At 41.3% G+C, this 21,489-nt stretch overlaps 2 protein-coding genes across 4 annotated transcripts in view; both read left to right on the forward strand.

The window, feature by feature from the left end:
* Positions 1 to 411: 411 nt before the first annotated feature.
* On the forward strand, positions 412 to 6,037 carry LOC106610778 (protein CLN8). Of its 2 annotated transcripts, none has more exons than XM_045723419.2 (3): positions 412 to 526; positions 2,263 to 2,936; positions 3,361 to 6,037. In XM_045723419.2, exons 2-3 carry the CDS (start codon positions 2,382 to 2,384, stop codon positions 3,673 to 3,675), a joined length of 870 nt encoding a protein of 289 aa, XP_045579375.1. In that variant the 5' UTR covers positions 412 to 526; positions 2,263 to 2,381; the 3' UTR covers positions 3,676 to 6,037. The 2 variants fall into 2 exon arrangements, with proteins under 2 accessions (XP_045579375.1, XP_045579376.1); XM_045723420.2 differs by lacking the exon at positions 412 to 526 and adding an exon at positions 569 to 1,819.
* A 789-nt stretch (positions 6,038 to 6,826) lies between these two features.
* Positions 6,827 to 21,489, forward strand: part of LOC106610779 (rho guanine nucleotide exchange factor 10) — a 93,985-nt gene continuing 79,322 nt past the window's right edge. For both annotated transcript variants that reach the window (XM_014210340.3, XM_045723421.2), the window contains exon 1: positions 6,827 to 6,984. The gene's annotated coding sequence lies outside the window, so the exon portion shown is untranslated. The remainder of the gene's footprint in view (positions 6,985 to 21,489) is intronic.

Consider the following 21,489-nt stretch of genomic DNA (forward strand, 5'->3'; position numbering starts at 1 on the left):
AAACACATCACCACTGTATTTCTGTATTTTACACATTTTTCAGAATGAACTCTTTGAAGATTTTGCCTCTTAAAAGTAGTTCAATCATTGCTGATATCATCTGATGTAAATACTTCTGCAATTAAATTTTTTTATGAAAAACATTTAAAAGTTTGAGAGACTGGGTAGTGTCTCGTTATTTTCTTTTCCTCCCTCCATTTAAACAAGTAGGTACTGCATGCAATGTAATTAACTAATTACTGAACTATATGATATGATCCTGCTGCTTATCATACTGCATATAGAGAGGACAATACCTAATTAATCATTTCAAAGAGCCTCAAGACATACAGATGAGATACCGCCACGTACATTTGGGCCAATAGAAACACGGCAAAATGCTTGCCTGAGTAGGGTTGGCCAATAGGAGAGCAGGGTAAATATTACAGGGCGGGATTTTCTCTTTCTTGTCAAATTGAATTCATATGATAACAAACCCGCTGCTAAATTCACAAACAGCTCTGTTTGCCAATAATGGACGAATAAGGTAAGTTATTATTAAGATTTCTAAGCACAAAAAAAGACGTTTTGCTACAATGGCGATGACTCGGTATATACTGTTGGTTTGTTAGCAAAAGCATTTTGTTTTAGTAACGTTACATTATGTTCGGTTACATTTGAGAATATAACGTGCAACAATGTTGCAACTGAGGTATTGTAAAAACGTGGTCTGAGTATTTCGTATGATTCTGTACGTAAATGCGAGAGACTGTTTAGTATGATATGTTACAGATTCCAATTTGTTGTGGCTAACGTTAGCTAACTCTAGGGGTTGGAGTTAGGTAGGTAAAATGGTTAGGGGAAGGGTGAGCTAACATACTAAGTAGTATGTAGTTAAAGTTGCTTATTATCTGAAATGCTAAAGTTGCCTGTGATGGGATTCAAACACACAACACCTTTGGGTTGCGAGATGTTCCCATCCACCCTGACCAACCATCCTTTGGGTTGCTCGACGTTTGTCTTACATGCCCGACCTACCATCCTCCTATAATTTTTGCCTTAAGTAACCTTCTATCTTACATTTACATTTGACTATGTTACGTTCAAGGGGCTCCCGAGTAGTGCAGCGGTCTAAGGCACAGCATCTCGGTGCAAGAGGCGTCACTACAGACACCCTGGTTCGAATCCAGGCTGTATCACAACTGGCTGTGATTGGGAGTCCCATAGGGCGGTGCACAATTGGCCCAGCATCGTCCGGGTTTGGCTGGTGTTGGCCGTCATTGTAAATAAGAACAAATGCTTAACCGACTTGCCTAGTTAAATAAAAGTTACATTTATGAGACCAGTCTGATCGCAATTGTGAAATTTGACTAAATAATGTTAGTCAACAACATTAACAATGTTACAGATTTTAGCAAAGTGGCCTGTGTTTTTCTTTACTCTGTAACAACGTATCTAACTGATTGAGCTAAGTTGTTGCTAGTCTGATTAATCAGGTTGTACTACACAATTAATTGGTAGTGCCAGAAACGAATTCCTGCAGAATCGTGGTGATGTTCCTTACAAGCCAGAATGTTGAATAAAATGTCATTTGAACGTACACTACCGGTTGTCTGTGCGGTTTGTCCTTCAGCTGCTCATCCTCCCCTAATTCAGAATATACCATTTTCATTATCATGGCATGCTTGGTTCAATAGCTTTTGAGGAGAGATAACTGAATATCCAGTATAAAACTAATATGACCATACACCTACTGGCTCTCTAAAAAAGTTTGGTTAACAATACTTTCCTGTGGATATTTTGTCTCAAATTTCCAGCAGCTGAAGGACAAACCGCTCGAGTAAGTTTAAATGTAATTTTATTAAACATTCTGGCTTGTAAGGAACATTTACACAATTTTGCAGGCATTAGTTTCAGGCTGTATATACCAATGAATTGTGTTTTTCAGCCTGATTAATCAGACTACGCTGTTGGAAATTCAGTTGACACATGGTCAGACGAACTGCCTCAGATCAACAGGCGCCTGATATCTTATGTTATCGTCTGTCAAACGAAAGATGTGAAATCACTCACTTCTCCATTCTTGTGCCTCTGTCATTTCGAGCACAGCCAGAAGTTAACATACAAAAATCACCTTACCTTGGGTCAATAACTGATCATGTTTTTGGTTAGGTATAGAAAGTACTGTTCAACGGTCTTTGGGTCATCTAGCACATTTTGACATGTCGTAACTATGTTATGAACATTGACCATTGTGTGTTGGCTTTAATTTATATTTTACAGGGTGGTTTATAATTAACCCATGGGACACTTCAGTGATTACTGGTTACTCAACTCTGTTGATAACTCCACGGATGTAAGAGCAACAGACATCATCCACCATCCCACCCACACAAATCAACATGACCTCCCAGCAGGCCAACCCTTTGCCGGCATTCAAGAGCCCCGCTGACCCCAGTCCAGACTACTTCTCCTGGGTCCTTCGCCTCCAGATCATCAGCCTGGGCTTTGCCTTCTACACTGCCATCTTCCTCCTCTCCCACCTGGTGTCCACAGCCCTCTCCCAGACCTACCACTCTCTGCTGGCCAAGGAGAAGGTGTTCTGGAACCTGGCTGTCACACGGGCCGTATTCGGCCTCCAAGGCACGGTGGCAGGCTTACGAGCGCTGACCGAAGACTCGGACTTGTCAAGGGACAGGATAAGAGGTCAGGAGGACTGGTCGTGGTTCACCGTGCTCATCGCCACGGGCTTCTTCCTGTTTGAGAATGTGGTGCTGCATCTCTCCAGTGTGGTGTTCAGGTCCTTCGACCTCGCTCTGGCTACCCACCATTTCTTTGCCCTGTCGGGGTTCACTGGGGCCGTGGTCTGGGACTCACTAGGGCATTACCTGCCCATGGTCACTCTGCTGCTGGAGATGAGCACGCCTTTCACCTGCATCTCCTGGATGTTACTAAAGGTAGTGTTTATGTCTGTCTGGTGCCTTTCATCATATACAGCAGAATGTTGTTGTTTGACTCCATTTGTGAAGCTGTACTGTAAGCTTTTAAAAAAAATATATAGTTCAGTTGTTTTGCTGGTGAGCTAGATATAGAAAGCACAGAGATTTCAATTCCTCTTTTCTGTTTACATACTCAACACTGAAACCTTACCATGATAGGCAGCAGTGATAAATGAAGGTGGCCATTTTGAGAAAGGGGAACTTCTAGGCAGAAATGGACCCAAATCACATGAGAATTCACATGCCACTTTTGTTTTATTGTCCAAGATGTTATATGCAATCCATACATTGTTATAAATATCCACAACCAATGGCAGTCTTTATCCCCTACCTAATCAGTAAATGTCCTTCTCTAAGTATCCCTCTCTTCTCTCCTGTCTAGGCGGGCTGGGCGAGGACCCTCTTCTGGAAGGCCAACCAGTGGGTGATGGTCCACATGTTCCACTGCCGCATGGTGCTTACCTACTACATGTGGTGGGTGAGCTGGAGCCACTGGGGGGAGATGAACATGTACATGGCTCTGCCCCAGCGAGTCCTCTTCTACACTGGCCTGGCCCTGCTCACAGGGCTCATCAACCCCATCTGGACACACAAGAAGACCATGCAGCTCCTCAACCCTGTCGACTGGAACTTCAGCAACAAGCCATTGCCCAACGGCCCCAGTGGGGAACGGGAAGAGAAACCTCATGAGAGCTAAACGGAGCCAAGGACTGTGAACCTGTTTTGTACAGTTATGTTTCTTTTACTATGCTTGTAAAGGAGAGGAAGTGTGATTCAAAGTGAGAAATAGTCCAACTCTGGCTTTTAGGTTTGTAACGGAGAGGAAAGGCCATTTTAAAATACTATTTTCTTACTAACTCTGGCTTTTAGTGTTTGAAGTATTTTGAGGATTTCAAGTTTAACTGAACTACTGTGTTTAAGGTTCTCCGTATAGGTCTGTTGTCTCTACAAAACGTGGGTGAAAGGGCCTTTGACGACAAGAAATGTCATAGGTGAACTTAGTTTTATAGTAGAAAAGTGTTGGCCTGACCCGTATGCCGTTGATTATTCGCTGTTTTTGATAGTATTGAGTGGGAGTGCAGATGAACAGAGAGAAAGGCATGTTATTGTTCTGTCTACTCAGTTCAGCTTCCAGCAGAAAGGTGTGAATGTGCTAGTTAACCTCTCTGGAATGGGGTGTTGGCTTGTTTGAAGTTCCCTGATACGCCAGTGGTCTTTGCACTTACGGGTAAAGAGTGTGTGGTCACTCAAACACTATGTGCTGAGCACAGACCAGTCCATGAGGCAGCAGATTTACTCGCTGAGAACAAACTCAGTGACAGACTGAGACTGGAGATTGGAGACTGGGTCACGATCTGGCAGATGAGGAAAGTCTCACAGCTTTCGAACGTCATTGGAAGGAAAGCAACTTCTTTCTGTATCATAAAAAATGCTTTCTGACTTGCTTCAGAGTAGACTGTAATGTGTACCGGTAGTGTTGTGTGCTCTAGTTTAATCTTTATCAATTCATATAATTTAATCTTGAGAAAATGGTTCCTGTATTCTGTGGATGTCTGAGTTGTATCTTTGATAGTGGGGTTGACTTAATAGTATAGACTCTGGATGCTGTGAGAAGCAGTGCTGTTTTCAGCGGGGGTCACCAAAGGGAGTGGATAGACTAATAACAAGCACCACGGTGCAGGCCAAATGGATGGTGATGTCTTCCTTTTGTTACTTACCAACTTTCTCTACCGCTGATCTGTCGGAAAATGAAGTTGGGGGTTAATTCTTTGAGTAATCTCTCCTTTGTTTGCTGTCTCCTAGGACCTTCTATAAACCTGCAAATTAGTCTTAAGTTGACAATTTAAATCCAGTTCATTCAAGATTCACGTGAGATGGAGTGTGTGAGTTTGAACCCTTAACCTGGTTGTTTGTGGATAAAGATGAATTTCAGTCCTGTAGTCTAGCATGGAGCTTTTGGAAACTACCCACCCACATTGAACTACATCCAGACTGCTATACTGTACTTCACAAATCCTCTCTTGACTTGAGAGGTGTGGAAAATAGAATAAGAATATCAATGGTACAAACAACTTATGACACCAAGGCATTACACTGGTGCGCATCATGGTGATGTCATTATAAATATCGAATAGCTCCCCATGTGTTTATGCTAGAGACTTACCGTTTCTTGCGGTGGCTGCAGCTCAATCCCCTCCTTCTGATTTATAAAGCTTGCGCATATTCCATAAAATGGGGCTTGTGAAAGTGGTATTTTTCTACACAAAGGATCCAGACAAGAAAATAGTCACGAAATCATCTGTAAAACCTGAACTGTTTGAGCTACAAACTAAAAAGTCACCCCCATGGAAAGATGAGACTTTCATGAACACGACGGTGTCATATGTTTTGCTCTTTGACACACGCTTCAGGAGAGTCGTCTGAAGGTAACTCTGGACCGGCCTGTAAAAATGGCCCAACGTGCTTTGGGTTAAAATTTCCATGAATAAAGTGACCAAACATGGGTCAAATTTTTTATGTCTCTCAGATATAGGAAAAACACTTCAAAACCGTAGTCCTTTTGACTGTGTTTTGCCATGTACAAATGTTATTCAATGTGTTTTTTATGGGCTATAGCGGTAAAGGCCAAATTCAATGTTTAATTCAATAATTTATATATACAGTATTTATACCTACAGGGGTCCTAAAATTTGACATGTTTTCCTGGCATTCAGAATATAGCAATACAATAAAGAAAATGTACACAGTAGCTTTATTTTAATTGGTTGATGCCAGCTTTAACCAAATACAATGGAGGTATTTATGGGTTCCAAACTTGATTATTTGTTTTTCCAGTGGGATTTTTGTTGTTCTTTCTTTAAAGGTTTTCTACTACGATACAGTCTAATTAGTTCTGAGCTTGTATATTAACAGTGTTGGATTTGCCATTGATTTCTACTATTGTCTGTCAGTATGAAGTTGTGTGATGGATGCTCACACATTGATAGTGCCATTTTCTCAGACTACCACTCAAATCTGTTCACTTAACATGAGCTGTCAATAAAACCTTTAACATCCTCTTTGTATTGTCTAGTCTATATTTTGGGGGAAATGCATGTTTGTTGTTTATTAGAAACATTTTTTTATGAGGAATGAGTTACTGCTGTGTGCGCCATAAATTCAAAGCAATATATTATTTATCCACTAGATGGCATGATAGGATTGGATGTAATACCTGTCTGGACGCTCAATTTTCTCAATGCTGGACGGACAATGGGAACTGCCGCACTTACTTTCTGGTGCTTTTCAGATGTGTGGGGAAACTTTGAGTCTATGAACTCATATATTACAGATTTGGAAAGATACTGTGGGAAATCACATTTTTGTCTAGAATAGATGGACATCTGCCTGGAGTTAATAACGTTTTGGGAATTGTCTACTGTTGATTTATTTACAGCCAGAATAAATACTATTCACTTCAACGCAATATTGACCCAACTCACCACAGACCTATGGAACTCACTCATATGTGCCGAAATTAACAAACGGAGTGTGTGTAGTAGGCTAGTTACTTCAACTTCAAATTTGACGTGGCAAAGTCAGATTATGATGAGTTTATAAAGTGGGAACATAGAGCAAATATATAGATACATCAAATAGCTCACATATGGTAATACGTTCACTGATGACTGCTAATGCATGCACAGCTGTTCCAAGGGAGCCACCTCACTGATCACGTGGTACACATTGTCACACACATACTTCATCCTAGGCGGGACCTCAGGAATGTGATTGAGTGCCCCTTAGGCCAATTAAGGCTTCGCCCCCCGAAGTCTCCACCAATGACTGAGGAGGAGGCAGTCTCTTGGATTGAGTCAAATTGCGTTTGCAAAAGCTTAGGAAAATGGAAAAACAGAAAATTCACTTGGCGGAGCAGAAGTTCATACTCAAGTGTTTTGACAGTGATTTGTTTACACATCTTTACTGTGGGACTAGAAGGACGTTGTTCATCAGGAGTTTAAATATGGTGAGTTATGTTATGGGACTTCAAGAGTGTTTGAAAGTGGTTTATATGTAATTTTGAGACTTTTCAATACAGTAGTAACCACATTATGTTTAGCTGTATTTGGAGGTGGAAGGTATCAGCGAATAGACCAGATCCTACTTTCATTACACAATTAGTTTTTTTCTCTGCAAACAAAAAGTGAGTGGTCGATCCCTGCTGCGCTGCTATAACGTGGTGAGTTGTCTTTGCTAACATGTATTGTCAGACGAGATGCAGTGTATTGACTTACATTGTATCGTCCTGGTTGGTTCTTTTTAGTTCGGCTCCTGTAAACCTTTGTCCCTTCATATTTCCAAGCAAGGCAAAGAGAACATTTTCTAATATGTATTATGCACAGCCTTTCATCACTGATTTTTAGTGTAAGAAGTTGGCAGGGCCAGGGAGGGAAGGGACATGGCTGTCATGCAAATGACAATCTTGTGATGAATTGCTAGATGTTCTCTACAAACTCAATGGCTGAAATGTGTGGTGCCCATGTTCTTTTTCAAGGGTGCAGGTGCATGATATCAAGATGTCCTTAAAGTCATAACTTGGATTGCGTACCAACAAGTGCAACCTGACTTGTATGATTTTTGTCCACTCCAGACATGTACATATCTCTCTTCAAACTTTGTACAGTGTATCAAAGTTTGATTCAAACAGTGAGTCTTTAGAAAGGGTTCCAGAGCACTCACCCCAAACTCCACTCTAACAAATTAACTTAGTCATGCCATGCATAGCATTCCTCAAAGCAAGTGCATGACTCTAATGATCTGGAACTTTCTTTGGTAACACTTGTATTAATCAGAAAAGTTGAATTTAATCAAACTGTTGGTCCAAGTTGTTAGAGTAGCCTGCAACCCCATCCGATCAAAGAGTATTTCAGGAATCTATGTGCCTCGGGCCAGGCTGCTAAAAGATGGTTTTGATACGGTGATCACTTTGATCTTCTCTTGTATTGTCTGGCTCCATGCTTGTCCAGTTCACTTTTCATCAGAGTTGGGAGCCTGTGAGAGTTGCACACACTACATGGTCATTTTCTTTGCAAATAGCCACGTCACTTGGCTGGTGTGAGTACAGATGCCTCCACCCCCGATAATGACTCATAAAAAAAAAAGGGTCTCTGGTATTTAGGACCAAATCCAGGTGAGGGATCACATGTAGCAAAATTGTGTTTCTACATTGACTAAAAGTAGAGACTCCGAGCTTGAAAATATTATATTATACAATGCAGTTGAAGAACAATGAGAAAGTAATTCTGCTTTGAAAGTTGATAAACTTGGAACCCCACTTTTGAGAAATTGGGTGTGAATGTTTTGGTATTCCTACTGGAGAGCTCTGTCTACCCCCATTCAGCATCGCTCACACCCTCTTAAGCCTTGGCCCCATCCATCTCTTTAAGGATTCACAGTGTAGTGAACAACCTAAGATTAAGACCAAAACTGGTGTAAGTAAAAGCAAACGTAGTAGTATAGATTTACTTTATCTTTATCTAGCCTATATCCTAATCTGACTTTGGTGCAGGCCAAGTTGTTCTTCACATTAACGTCTCTGGTAAACACGCACTTTATAAAAATAAAATCTTAGTTTGTCACATGCACAGGATACAGAAGGTGTAAACGGGACAGTGAAAGGGTTACTTGCATAGTGGAGTCTTGTTTAGACATCTGCGCTAGTTAAACAATTAACCATAATTCCAACTCTAATGCTGCGTTCAAAACAACTGGGAACTCTGGAAAAATATAAACTCGGACTGGGAAATTTATTTGAACGGTCATCCAACTCGGAATTCCAACTCTGGCCTCTTTCTAGAGCTTCTACACAGATCATACACGTAATGTTAGCTAGCGAGCCAGCTAACGTTAGCTAGCTAGCTAACAGTACGCTTTAACTTGCAATGAAAATGACTTGATGACAACTAGAAACGGATAATATCTGAAAATGCCGCTAGACTCTTACCCATATACATGGATTAACGCTTCTCCCTCTGTCATGGTTGCACTAAGTATGAAGATGTAATCAATAGACGGGTGTTTTATACAACAGCCCTCTTTTTGGACTCTCTGCATCTGGCAATCATCTCTCTGCTTCCACTGGGCAGTCCACTGACTTCAAAACTCAGTCAACTTCTTCCGTGACAAGGACACCGTTTCAACCCCACCACCTCCAGAAAGTAGTCCATCGCAACGTTTTCCCACTGAGCTTTGTCGATAGTGCTATTAACTTCAGGGCAGCAATGTTGAGAACAGTAGCAAAACTTTTTTCAGTTCTTCATGATATCTTTAAAACAAATTAGCGGTAGACAGGATTACCTGCACATACTTAGCAGCTCACGTTATAGACAGAAGCATGCTACATGGCAGACCAATCTGAATTAATCTCTCGGCATGTTCAGCCCATCTTATCTCAGCCAATCATGGCTAGAGGGAAGGTTCCTGTATTTTTTTCCGTTGCTAAACCAACTAGGCTCGTCATCTAACAATTTTATTCATATTTACAGATGGCATACAAATTTGTTATTAAGGCACATGAAATTTCACATGTTCCAGAAGGCATTTCTGTCAAAGTATTTTTGTAAAAAAAAAAAAAGACTCTCCTGGAAGTAGTAATGTGCGACATATGCCTAGTTTCTTGAAACGGGTAACATTTAGGGACTGGAGGACTCTTGGCTGTGACCCGGTCTACTGCATACAGAGGTTCTATTGCTGAGCAGTCAGGTAAGCCCTGGGCCTGTAGACGGCACACTCCGCCATGCGCGACACTTCCTCCTGCAGAGCAAACATCACACGTACATCTCCATCTCACCATAAACATCATCTTTGACTTGGCTCATTTAGCTCTGGCTCCTGGTTTAGGCTTACATGCTGAGGATAATGCTATTACTTTCCTTCAGCATCCCGCCCTGTTTTGTTGTCGGCTTCATAATAGAGGGTTACTTTCAGATTGGAGGCTCTGATGCTGTTTTTTTCTTGGTTGTTATTGTCTCTCACAGATGCAGCTGGATAGAATTGCTAATTTCCCAAAGTGTGTGTGTCGGGTCTGTAAGTCCATCCAGTGGGTAGAGGCTTATGGGAAAGCTTCTGAGTGTCTGGCAGAGGGTGAGAGCCAGACCAGAGTACATAGCAGTCTGCAGAGAGGAGCATACTTCCCATTTTTCAGAGGACTGATCGATCATGCACTTTAAATCCTCCCATCCACCACTGAGGAGTCACTGATATGTAATGTGGAACGGATCAGTATATAGCACAGCTGTGAAACTGACTGACTGGGCCTTCCTTCCTTCTGCAGGTGGACATGGAAAATTTGTCATGTACCAAAATAAGTATTTACCAGCTGTGAACATCTATGTTCAGAATTGGGTATGACTCGAGCTGTGTAGCTTCTAGTTCTATTGTTTTCAATATTTTTGGACACTTTTTCCATATGAAGGATCTGTGACCTCCTATGTCTTTTTATTTGGGTGCCCTAACAAAAGTCCTGAACACATTATCTCCAGTACCCACTTTGAAGTCCGCATATTACTGTAAAAATTGGAAGCGTTTAACTGGCCTATTGTCATTTGCCGTAGTTTGAGGTTGGGAGGCAATTTTGTGCTGTTTATTCTATTGATATTGAAATGCCTCCAGAGCTATTAGCTGGGCAACTAACAAAGAAAGACCTATTTGGGCTCTCCCTCTCTCTCCCATTGCCTCACACACTGACATAGTGTTCTGTTTTTATGACGACATGCCGGACTCTCAAGGCCCCAGTCTGCACTGGATGGGTGGGGACCCTCTTTCTGAGTGACTGTGACTATGGTGATGGCCTCCATCTTTAATGGGACGTTACATAGCAATTCAAGTGCTACACCACAGCCTGTCGTTTCCAATGGGAACAAATTAGTCATAGTGGGCAGAACAAATAGGGGGGGGCAGAGCCAAGCATGAGTTAGTGACATCCTATTGGTGCATTCTAGCATGCATTTGCATATTTCTGCTAGGGAACGCCTACTCTGAAGTGAGTGTGTGCAAAAACTCAATTTTCACTTGCATTCCTTTTAAACAATGACATTTGTAAAAACTTTGACGAAGGGTAACTTAGTCCACAATGTTCTTAACAGATTTTAGTTTTGGGAACAGAACTGTATTGATCAAATGTCAGCATAATGTCGTCCAAAATCGAACTGGCTCCATCTTCCCCCACTGCTGGCCAGTGGGCTCCCTCTCATCACCATATTTGATAGTCAGTGGAAACGCCAACAGATGCTTCAAACTTATACATCCTGTGAAATATCTGTGGCCCCACACTTATTTTTCCCAGCAACTTCTGTGTTCAAAGGCCTGGACTGAGATGGTTAGAAGGGAATGATTTCATTCACCCTTCTGTGACGGTTGGTCGAATTACTGGATTCGAACCAGGGACTGTAGTGACGCCTCTTGCACTGAGATGCAGTGCCTTAGACCGCTGCGCCACTCAGGAGCCCATATACACTACCGGTCAAAAGTTTCAGAACACCTACTCATTCAAGGGATTTTCTTTATTTTTACTATTTTCTACATTGTAGAATAATAGTGATGACATTAACTATGAAATAACACATGGAATCATGTAGTAACCAAAAGTGTTAAACAAATCAAAATATAGAGATACTTCAAATTGCCACCCATTGCCTTGATGACAGCTTTGCATTATCTCAACCAGCTTCACCTGGAATGGTTTTCCTACAGTCTTCAAGGAGTTCCCACATGCTGAGTACTGCTTTTCCTTCACTCTGCGGTCCGACTCATCCCAAACAATCTCAATTTGGTTGGGATGGAGGCCAAGTCATCTGATGCAGTACTCTCCTTCTTGGTAAAATAGCTCTTACACAGCCTAGATGTGCGTTGTCATTGTCCTGCTGAAAAACAAATGACAGTCCCACTAAGCCCAAACCAGATGGGATGGCGTATTGCTGCAGAATGCTGTGGTAGCCATGCTGGTTAAGTGTGCCTTGAATTCTAAATAAATCCCAGACAGTGTCACAAGCAAAGCACCCCCACACCATAACACCTCCTCCTCCATGCTTTACAGTGGGAAATACACATGCAGAGATCATCTGTTCACCCACACAGTGTCTCACAAAGACACTGCTGTTGGAACCAAAAATCTCAAATTTGGACAAATTTCCACTGGTCTAATGTCCATTGATTGTGTTTCTTGGCCCAAGCAAATCTCTTCTTCTTATTGGTGTCCTATAGTAATGGTTTCTTTGCAGAAATTTGACCATGAAGGCCTGATTCATGCAGTCTCCTCTGAACAGTTGATGTCTTACTTGAACTCTGTAAAGCTTTTATTTGAGCTGCAATTTCTGAGGCTAGTAACTCTAATGAACTTATCCTCTGCTGCAGAGGTAACTCTGGGTCTTTCTTTTAGGGCTGGGCGGTATACCGTATTTTACTATATACCGGTATTTATGCACGGACCGGTTTGGGTTTTTACTTTACCTTCTATAATGGTATTTGAATGTTTGGTTTGTTAAATGTGATACGCCGTGTGTAACATCCATTTTTATAGTTTACTCCGCTACTTGAGTCATCCCTCTCCGCTCTCTCTCTCCATGCCGCTTTCCACACAGACCTGGTCCCACCTCCTGTCACTCAAGGAGCGCATTTGTCTATGTCGTTTCCACTTTCACCTTAATATAAATTCACAAGCGTTCTATAATTACAATATTAGTTTGTGTTTCTTACATCTGCAAACAGCTAGTTTGTGTTTTCTTAACAATTTAAGCTAAATTGTGTTCGCCACTAATGCTAATAAAATTACTGAGTCAGCGCAAACGTAGCTAGTTAATACAGCCTGATACCAGTACTGGTGGAGGCTTAAATCAGCATGTTTGTGCAACAGTATCTTCTAAATCAAAGAGGAATAGGTGAAGCATGAATATGTTGGCTATATCAATAGAGATTTAATGTAGCCAAAGACTATAGGGTCCGCTAGGAAACACTGAACATCACTTTGGTTCCTACCCTGTCACAATAACTCGTCCATGGCATTTTCATTCGTTGTCATGTCAAACACTGTATTCAAAGTGCCCACTATTATTTATGTCTCTAACTATATATTGCAATTCTATTTCCATGATTCCAAAAGTTCATCCAAGTGGTTATCTAAATCGCAACATTTTATTAAAAATAAGGCCTAGTATTTTTGCCCATATAGTGACAGTGTGGAAATGATCTCTTGAGTGCAGGAAATTATTTTAGGTTGAATTGAACAGTATAAAACAATCAGAATGGAGAAAGACCCATTGAAATAATTTAGAATGTGTTGCCACCCTAGGGTCACGAACTACTCAAAGCAAATTTAGAACTTTTATTAATCAAAAACATAAAATTCTATCAAATTTGAAAAATACCATGATATTATATTTTGGCCATATCGCCCAGCCCTACTTCCTTTTGGCGGTACTCATGAGAGCCAGTTTCATCATAGCACTTGATGGTTTTTGTGACTGCACATGAAGAAATGTTCTTAATGTGTCCTATTGACTGACCTTCATGTCTTAAGGTAATGATGGACTGTTTCTCTTTGCTTATTTGAGCTGTCCTTGCCATAATATGGACTTGGTCTTTTACCAAATAGGGCTATCTTCTGTATACCACCCCTACCTTGTCAACACAACTGATTGGCTCAAATGCATTAAGAAGGAAAGAAATTGCACAAATTAACTTTTAACAAGGCACACCTGTTTAATTAGGGATGCACCGATATGACATTTTTGACCGATATCCAATATTTACGATATAAAAAAAAAAAAATTGCGGCCAAAAGTTACTTTGTTGGCATTTACGTATGACCCCATTACCAGTAAAACATAATCAAAACCTATTTATTTCACTTACTTGCTGTGCTGTTTCATTGTTCATTCTAAACCAGGATTTGAGCATAGTGGGTCGACAAGGATTTCGTATTGAGGAAAGCCGTATTGCATCATACATGTCAAGCAATGACGTTTCAGGTCTGCCTGTGGCCTCTCTTCCTCGGCGCGTACTGTCACTGTGTCCGTTTTCCATCTTGTCCGGCTGTGTCTACCATTTCACGTCAACCCTGTTTCTTGTCTGCATCGAAGTAGCGGTCCTTGTACCTAGCATCGAGCATGGTGGTGACACAGTAAAGGGGCTCAGAAAGAATGCCACCAACTCGCTTGTTCACAGCCTCAAGTACTTTTGTAAGTTTTAACCCCACGGTCTGTGTGGGCAGTTTTGTTGAGCAGGCGTTTCAATGCCATGACAGAGGGTGTCACGTCTGCTGCAGACGCAGTTGATGAGCTTATTTCTCCAGTCAGTTGTTCGAATGGTGCTAGGAGTGTTCATGTTTCAAACATGTTCTCAAATGGCAGCAGCGGTATGAGAACCAGCACATTCTTGAGCATGCAATACGGCTTTCCTCAATACGAAATCCTTGTCGACCCACTATGCTCTGACTCCGCATGCTCATGGGGCTGACATCGCTGGTCCAAATGTCAGTTGTGAAGCTAATAGCAGTGACGCAAGTATCTCATGGATGTGCGTTTCAGCAATGCTGTGTAACTCCGGTAGTGTAACATCTGAAAAATGGCGCCTACTTGGTAGTGTGTACCAGGGCTCGAGGTGTCAGCGAAAGCCAACATCATCCACAACAGAGAACGGTTGATTGTCAAGGGAAATTAATTCCTATATCTTGGCGTTAATGGATTTTGCCTTTTGAGTTGTCTCGCTGAAATGTTCTTACTCTTTCAAATGACTGCTCGACTTGAACTTGTTTCGTTGTTGGAAGTGTGCGCTTAGTATTTTTCTGCTTTGTTCTGTGTAGCGCTGTATTTTTCGTGGCATCATTACGTTATATAGGTATGCACATCAGTGTTAAACTAGACATTGGGCCGATGTTGGCATTTTTAGCTAATATCGTCATAGTCCATCCCTACTGTTAATTGAAATGCATTCCAGGTGACTACCTCATGAATCTGGTTGAGAGAATGGCAAAAGGTGGCATGGGAGTCACTTGGATAAAATTGTTTGTCACATGCTTTGTGTGACAGTGAAACGCTTACTGGAAGGTACAGTGGGGGGGGGGGAAAGTATTTCATCCCCTGCTGATTTTGTACGTTTGCCCATTGACAAAGGATCAGTCTATAATTTTAATGGTAGGTTTATTTCAACAGTGAGAGGCAGAATCAACAACAAAAAATCCAGAAATGCATGTCAAAAATGTTATAAATTGATTTGCATTTTAATGAGGGAAATAAGTATTTGACCCCCTCTCAATCAGAAAGATTTCTGGCTCCCAGCTGTCTTATACAGGTAACGAGCTGAGATTAGGAGCACACTCTTAAAGGGAGTGCTCCTAACCGCAACTTGTTACCTGTTAAAATGTTTTTTTTTTTAAAGACACCTGTCCACAGAAGCAATCCATCAATCAGATTCCAAACTCTCCACCAAGACCAAAGAGCTCTCCAAGGATGTCAGGGACAAGATTGTAGACCTACACAAGGCTGGAATGGGCTACAAGACCATCGCCAAGCAGCTTGGTGAGAAGGTGACAACAGTTGGTGCGATTATTTGCAAATGGAAGAAACACGAAAGAACTGTCAATATCCCTCGGCCTGGGGCTCCATGCAAGATCTCACCTCGTGGAGTTGCAATGATCATGAACGGTGAGGAATCAGCCCAGAACTACACGGGAGGATCTTGTCAATGATCTCAAGGCAGCTGGGACCATAGTCACCAAGAAAACAATTGGTAACACACTACACCGTGAAGGACTGAAATCCTGCAGCGCCCGCAAGGTCTCCCTGCTCAAGAAAGCACATATACATGCCTGTCTGAAGTTTGCCAATGAACATCTGAATGAATCAGAGGACAACTGGGTAAAAGTGTTGTGGTCAGATGAGACCAAAATGGAGCTCTTTGACATCAACTCAACTCGCCGTGTTTGGAGGAGGAGGAATGCTGCCTATGACCCCAAGAACACCATCTCCACCGTCAAACATGGAGGTGGAAACATTATGCTTTGGGGGTGTTTTTCTGCTAAGGGGACATGACAACTTCACCGCATCAAAGGGACGATGGACAGGGCCATGTACTGTCAAATCTTGGGTGAGAACCTCCTTCCCTCAGCCACGGCATTGAAAATGGGTTGTGGATGTGTATTCCAGCATGACAATGACCCAAAACACACGGCCAAGGCAACAAAGGAGTGGCTCAAGAAGAAGCACAGTAAGGTCCTGGAGTGGCCTAGCCAGTCTCCAGACCTTAATCCCACAGAAAATCTGTGGAGGGAGCTGAAGGTTCGAGTTGCCAAACGTCAGCCTCAACTTTAATGACTTGGAGAAGATCTGCAAAGAGGAGTGGGACAAAATCCCTCCTGAGATGTGTGCAAACCTGGTGGCCAACTACAAGAAACGTCTGACCTCTGATTGCCAACAAGGGTTTTGCCACCAAGTACTAAGTCATTTTTTTGCAGAGGGGTCAAATACTTATTTCCCTCATTAAAATGCAAATCAATTTATAACATTTGACATGCTCTTTTCTGGATTCTTTTGTTGTTATTCTGTCTCTCACTGTTCAAATAAACCTACCATAAAAATTAGACTGATCATTTCTTTGTAAGTGGGCAAACGTACAAAATCAGCAGGTGATCTAACACTTTTTTTCCCCCACTGTAGCATCTGAAACACAAATTACCACTGTGCACTTAACATCTGTATTTTTTTTTTGAGTCTTTGAACATGAAATTGATACTTACAATGCAAATTCCTTCACCTCCAGTGTCTATTTCAGATCAGTGAAACAATTCCACTCAATAATAAATAAGGGGCTAGCCAGTTCTATCAAAGACCGCCAACCCTCACTAAATCTAGCTAAGGTAGTTAGCTAGCAAGCAACACATTGGTTGGTTAGCCAAGAACATTTACCAATAGCTTTGGTAATTACACGATATCTAATACATGCATGACATTAACTCTACTGGAATTAACTTTAATTTTCATAATAATTCTTACCTTGGTCAGTCACACTGCACATTGGTGTCACGCTAGGTAGCTAGCTGTGTTTGCAAGCTTGATAAATGTATTCAACTGCAAGCAAGGTTCTTCTTCCTCTGTCACCCACCAGGTTAAAAACGTTTTAATTAAATGTTATGAATGTAAAATAAAATGCCATTATCCACGGGAGCTTTTTTAGTGGTGCTCTTCTCTTTCTGAAGAAAAATTGTCAGTTGGAGGCGGGGCTTGAGGCAGGCATTTCAAATTGTGATTGACAGCTCAGGAAATATATATTTACAGAACTTGTCTGAGTTTTCAAAACCACAATTTTTTTTATGTTTCATACTAAGTGGTACCTCAATAGCTGCAGAATGTGTTTTGAACTACAACTCAATGATCAAACTTTTGCATGCAAAATGCCACTCTGGGAACCTAATACTAAGGTACAAGAAGTCAATAGAGACTCAACATTATCATCAGGGTAGAGAAGGTTGTGAGGTGTGTTTTTAAACATATTTGTTAAATACATTTTCTCCAATATATTTTATTGAAATGTATTCCAATCTATAACTTTTCTGTATGGGCGACCTACCCAAATAAAGCCAGTGCAGCCTTAACCCTAGGACATGCTATTGAAGTGTATTTCCCACACCCGACACCTGTGTAATTACTGCTCCTCTGGCTATATTGATCCCTGTGTCTAGGTCAGATAACATTTCAGGTCTGTCAGAGGCTTTAGAAAGCAGCTATGAACATAATACTCAGCTATGCAATGGTATACATTGAGTTACTGCATACTAACACGCTCTGTAGATCTGTTTTCGTTTCTCTTCATGGGCTCTTATAGCCGAGCAGTTTGCATACACAAGGATATAGCATTAGTTATTGCTGACGTGGACATTCCGAAAGTGTTAGATTTCTAATGAGAGAAATATCCGCTATACTTTAAGTTCCACTCCTTGGAGGCTTACTGACTGCATGCTGCTCTCTCATCTATTATCTCACTGTGGTTTTCAGGGCTCCTCCTCTGCATGTCATAAAACTGGTTCTGCCTGGCCCCCTGTCAACACACACACCACACACACACGGAGAGAAAGAATTCCATCTAGACACCGTTGCCCTAGAGCAATCAAAAAACGATACATACCTCGGACTAAACATCAGCGCCACAGGTAACTTCCACAAAGCTGTGAACGATCTGAGAGACAAGGCAAAAGGAACATAAAATTTGACATACCAATTTAGGCTCTGGCTAAAAATACTTGAATCAGTTATAGAACCCATTGCCCTTTATGGTTGTGAGGTCTGGGGTCCGCTCGCCAACCAAGAATTCACAAAATGGGACAAACACCAAATTGAGACCTGCATGCAGAATTCTGCAAATTATCAAAATCCAGAAAAGATTTGTTAAATTCTACAACCACCTAAAAGTAAGCAATTCCCAAACCTTCCATAACAAAGCCATTAACTACAGCGAGATTAACCTGGAGAAGAGTCCCCTAAGCAAGCTGGTCCTGGGGCTCTGTTTACAAACAGAGCCCCAAGACAGCAACACAATTAGACCCAACCAAATCCAGAGAAAACAAAAAGATAATTCTTTCCAATGTGTCAAGTAATTAACAAAAAAACAGAGCAAACTAGAATGCTATTTGGCCCTAAACAGAGAGTACTGACCCAAACTTAAGGAAAGCTTTGACTATGTACAGACTCCGTGAGCATAGCCTTGCTGTTGAGAAAGGCCGCCGTAGGCAAACCTGGCTCTGAAGACCAGCTATGTGCACACTGCCCACAAAATTAGGTGGAAACTGAGCTGCACTTCCTCACCTCCTGCCAAATGTATGCCCATATTAGAGACACATTTCCCTTAGATTACACAGACCCACAAAGAATTTGAAAACAAATCCAATTTTGATAAACTCCCATATCTATTGGGTGAGCAATCACAGCAGCAAGATATGTGACCTGTTGCCACAAGAAAAGGGCAAACAGTGAAGAACAAACACCATTGCAAATACAACCTGTATGTTTATTTATTTTCCCTTTTGTACTTTAACTATTTGCACATCATTACAACACATGACATTTTGAAATGTCTTTTATTCTTTTGGATCTTTTGAGTATTGTTTCATTTTGTATTGTTTATTATCCATTTCACTTGCTTTGGAAATGTAAGCATATATGTTTCCCATGCCAATAAAGCCCCTTCAATTGAAATTGATTTGAAATACAGAAAGGGGAGCGGGACAGAGTGCCTGGCCATTTTAGTAGGCTACAGGGCACTGTCCTCCCCAGCGCAAGTATCTTTGTCACCCCAGTCCATCTATTCACAGAGAGGACTGTTTGTGTATAATGGACCACTGATTACAGTAATGCTGGTGATGGGAGACAATGACACACCGCTCCAGCCCAAGAAGCAAAAAGAGTGTGTGCGTAAAGAGGATTCTCTCTGCTCTCTACTGGTGCAGCTGTGAGCTCCATAGCTGGCTCTGGGTTTTGTTTGTGACTCTGTCAAACCATTTGTGGAATGCCACTTGTTATTAAAAGTGCTTGAGATGTTTTTGGCTTTATAGAGGCGTCAAACTCTTCAAACAACAAGAAGCTGTCAGTGACACACAATTTGGTCGCCTGGCTGCAGTCTTGGTTTGAAGTAGTCTACAGAGTAGATTGTGATTTTCATTATGCAGCAGTCAATGTATGTGACAACTCCTCACCCTTTTGTGAACATGTTTATTATTACTGTTGTGACTAGGGCTGTGGCGGTCACGAAGTTTCACCAGCCGGTGACTGTCAACCAAATTAACTGTCGGTCTCACGATGTTTGACCGTTAATTAACAAACACATTCAGCATCTCCTGGCTTCCACACATGGCCTACAAGACATTTTAAAAAGTCTAACAAATCCATGTAATGTAGCCTAGACCTTTGCAATAAATCCATAATTTTATTTTAGACAGATCTAAAGAAGCATGATATGAAGAAAATGTAGTCTATTTCAGAAAAGAGCGTACTCTGAGTTGTCCTAATGTGGCTATGCCAAATGACTGTGGGCTACACTAGTTCATTTAGCAGACAAGATTTGCTTATAATTCCACTGCATTATTTTATAGTATGAAGAATTGAACAAAGCTGAATGAAATATAAATATTTTCTCCCAACGATTTGAGGGAGTGCGCACATGCGGTTAACAAAGAAATAGGTTAGTTATTAATGTAACTTCAGTTGTTCTACAAACGTTGAGCTATACGTTTTTGATTTTTAATACATTTTAAGGCTGCATGATGAGACTAATGATTTTGAAAAAATCAGTTGAAAGGAATGAGCTCTGCTTTGTTTTTGAGCAGTCTGTACACTCCAACAGTCTCTCATTCACAATTTGACAAGCACTTGGTAATGTCTCGAATTTCACAGCGGCATCCCTTTTGTGGCCCGGAGTGCTGCGTTGTGCCCTTCTCCCTGAGTGTGCTGCGCAATCCGAAGCGTCTCTCACTCACACGGCTCTCTGTCACATGATCTGGTCTTTTTCAGTTAAGACCGACACTTCAGGGACGCACGCAACTGTGCGCGTCCTTATCCAATGCCGAGGTGCATATAAAAGATATTGGAAGAACTGTCCACATTTACTTTTCGTCAGCCAACAAGATGAGTAGGCCTAACGAACAGCAAAAGCACTAGCCTATGTGAATTTATTATCCTCCATAGTACAAAAGCCAACCCATTCTGTGTTAGAAATAAATATTCCAAACAGTCTGGGACAGTTGTGATTTGATGGATCCCAAATTAATACAACCACTAGCATACCTTTTTATTTTTTATGCTATATGGCTGACGCAACATATCAGAACTTTTAGCTTAAGTTTGTTAGGCTATTTCTTCACATTACAAGCGCAGCAATGTGCACATGGTAGTAGGCTATAAGCGTGAATGTTCCATTTGCTGAAAACCCCATTATCAGAAGTGACCGCAAACGCAATTATGTATGTAATGCTTTTATTATAAATGTGCATTTTTATGGTGAAAATGATCTTCCCCAAACTTGAAACTGTCGCGCTGCTTATGTATGGCAGTTAGGCTCTACACCCCTTGTAAAGCAGATTAGTGTACTTAACTTCTTAAAAGTATTTGGCCACTTTAGTTGTGATAACAAACCTTATGTAGCCTAGCCCATAGGGCTATATGTTTTGATGAGGTGTGCGGCTATGATTCGAACAAGTAGAAAAAAAAGGCATTGTTTCTTATGATGGGCATCATTCACAAGTGTTAATATATAATTCACAAGTGATAGCCTAATATTGTCACCCATCTGAATAAATGTGGGACATTTGTTATGATTTAAAATGGACCTGTATTGGGGCAGGGGAAAAATGCATGTCATCTATGCACTTAAATAGCGAATGGAGGACACTTTTCCCCGTGGTTAATTTTCATGCCAGCCAGGTAGGCTATACTCCTGTTGTAAAGAGAAGCAATGTGCTTAATATTAGGAGAGTTTAGAAATAAATATAGTA

The sequence above is a fragment of the Salmo salar genome, chromosome 09 (assembly GCF_965601325.2).
Source record: "Salmo salar chromosome 09, fSalSal1, whole genome shotgun sequence".
Lineage (NCBI taxonomy): Eukaryota > Metazoa > Chordata > Actinopteri > Salmoniformes > Salmonidae > Salmo > Salmo salar.

Bases quoted from the DNA above. Each gene is read 5' to 3' on its own strand.
- LOC106610778 (XM_045723419.2), top strand. From the start codon at position 2,382: ATGACCTCCCAGCAGGCCAACCCTTTGCCGGCATTCAAGAGCCCCGCT. The intron at 2,937-3,360 runs GTAGTGTTTATG...TCTCCTGTCTAG, and splicing joins TCTCCTGGATGTTACTAAAG to GCGGGCTGGGCGAGGACCCT.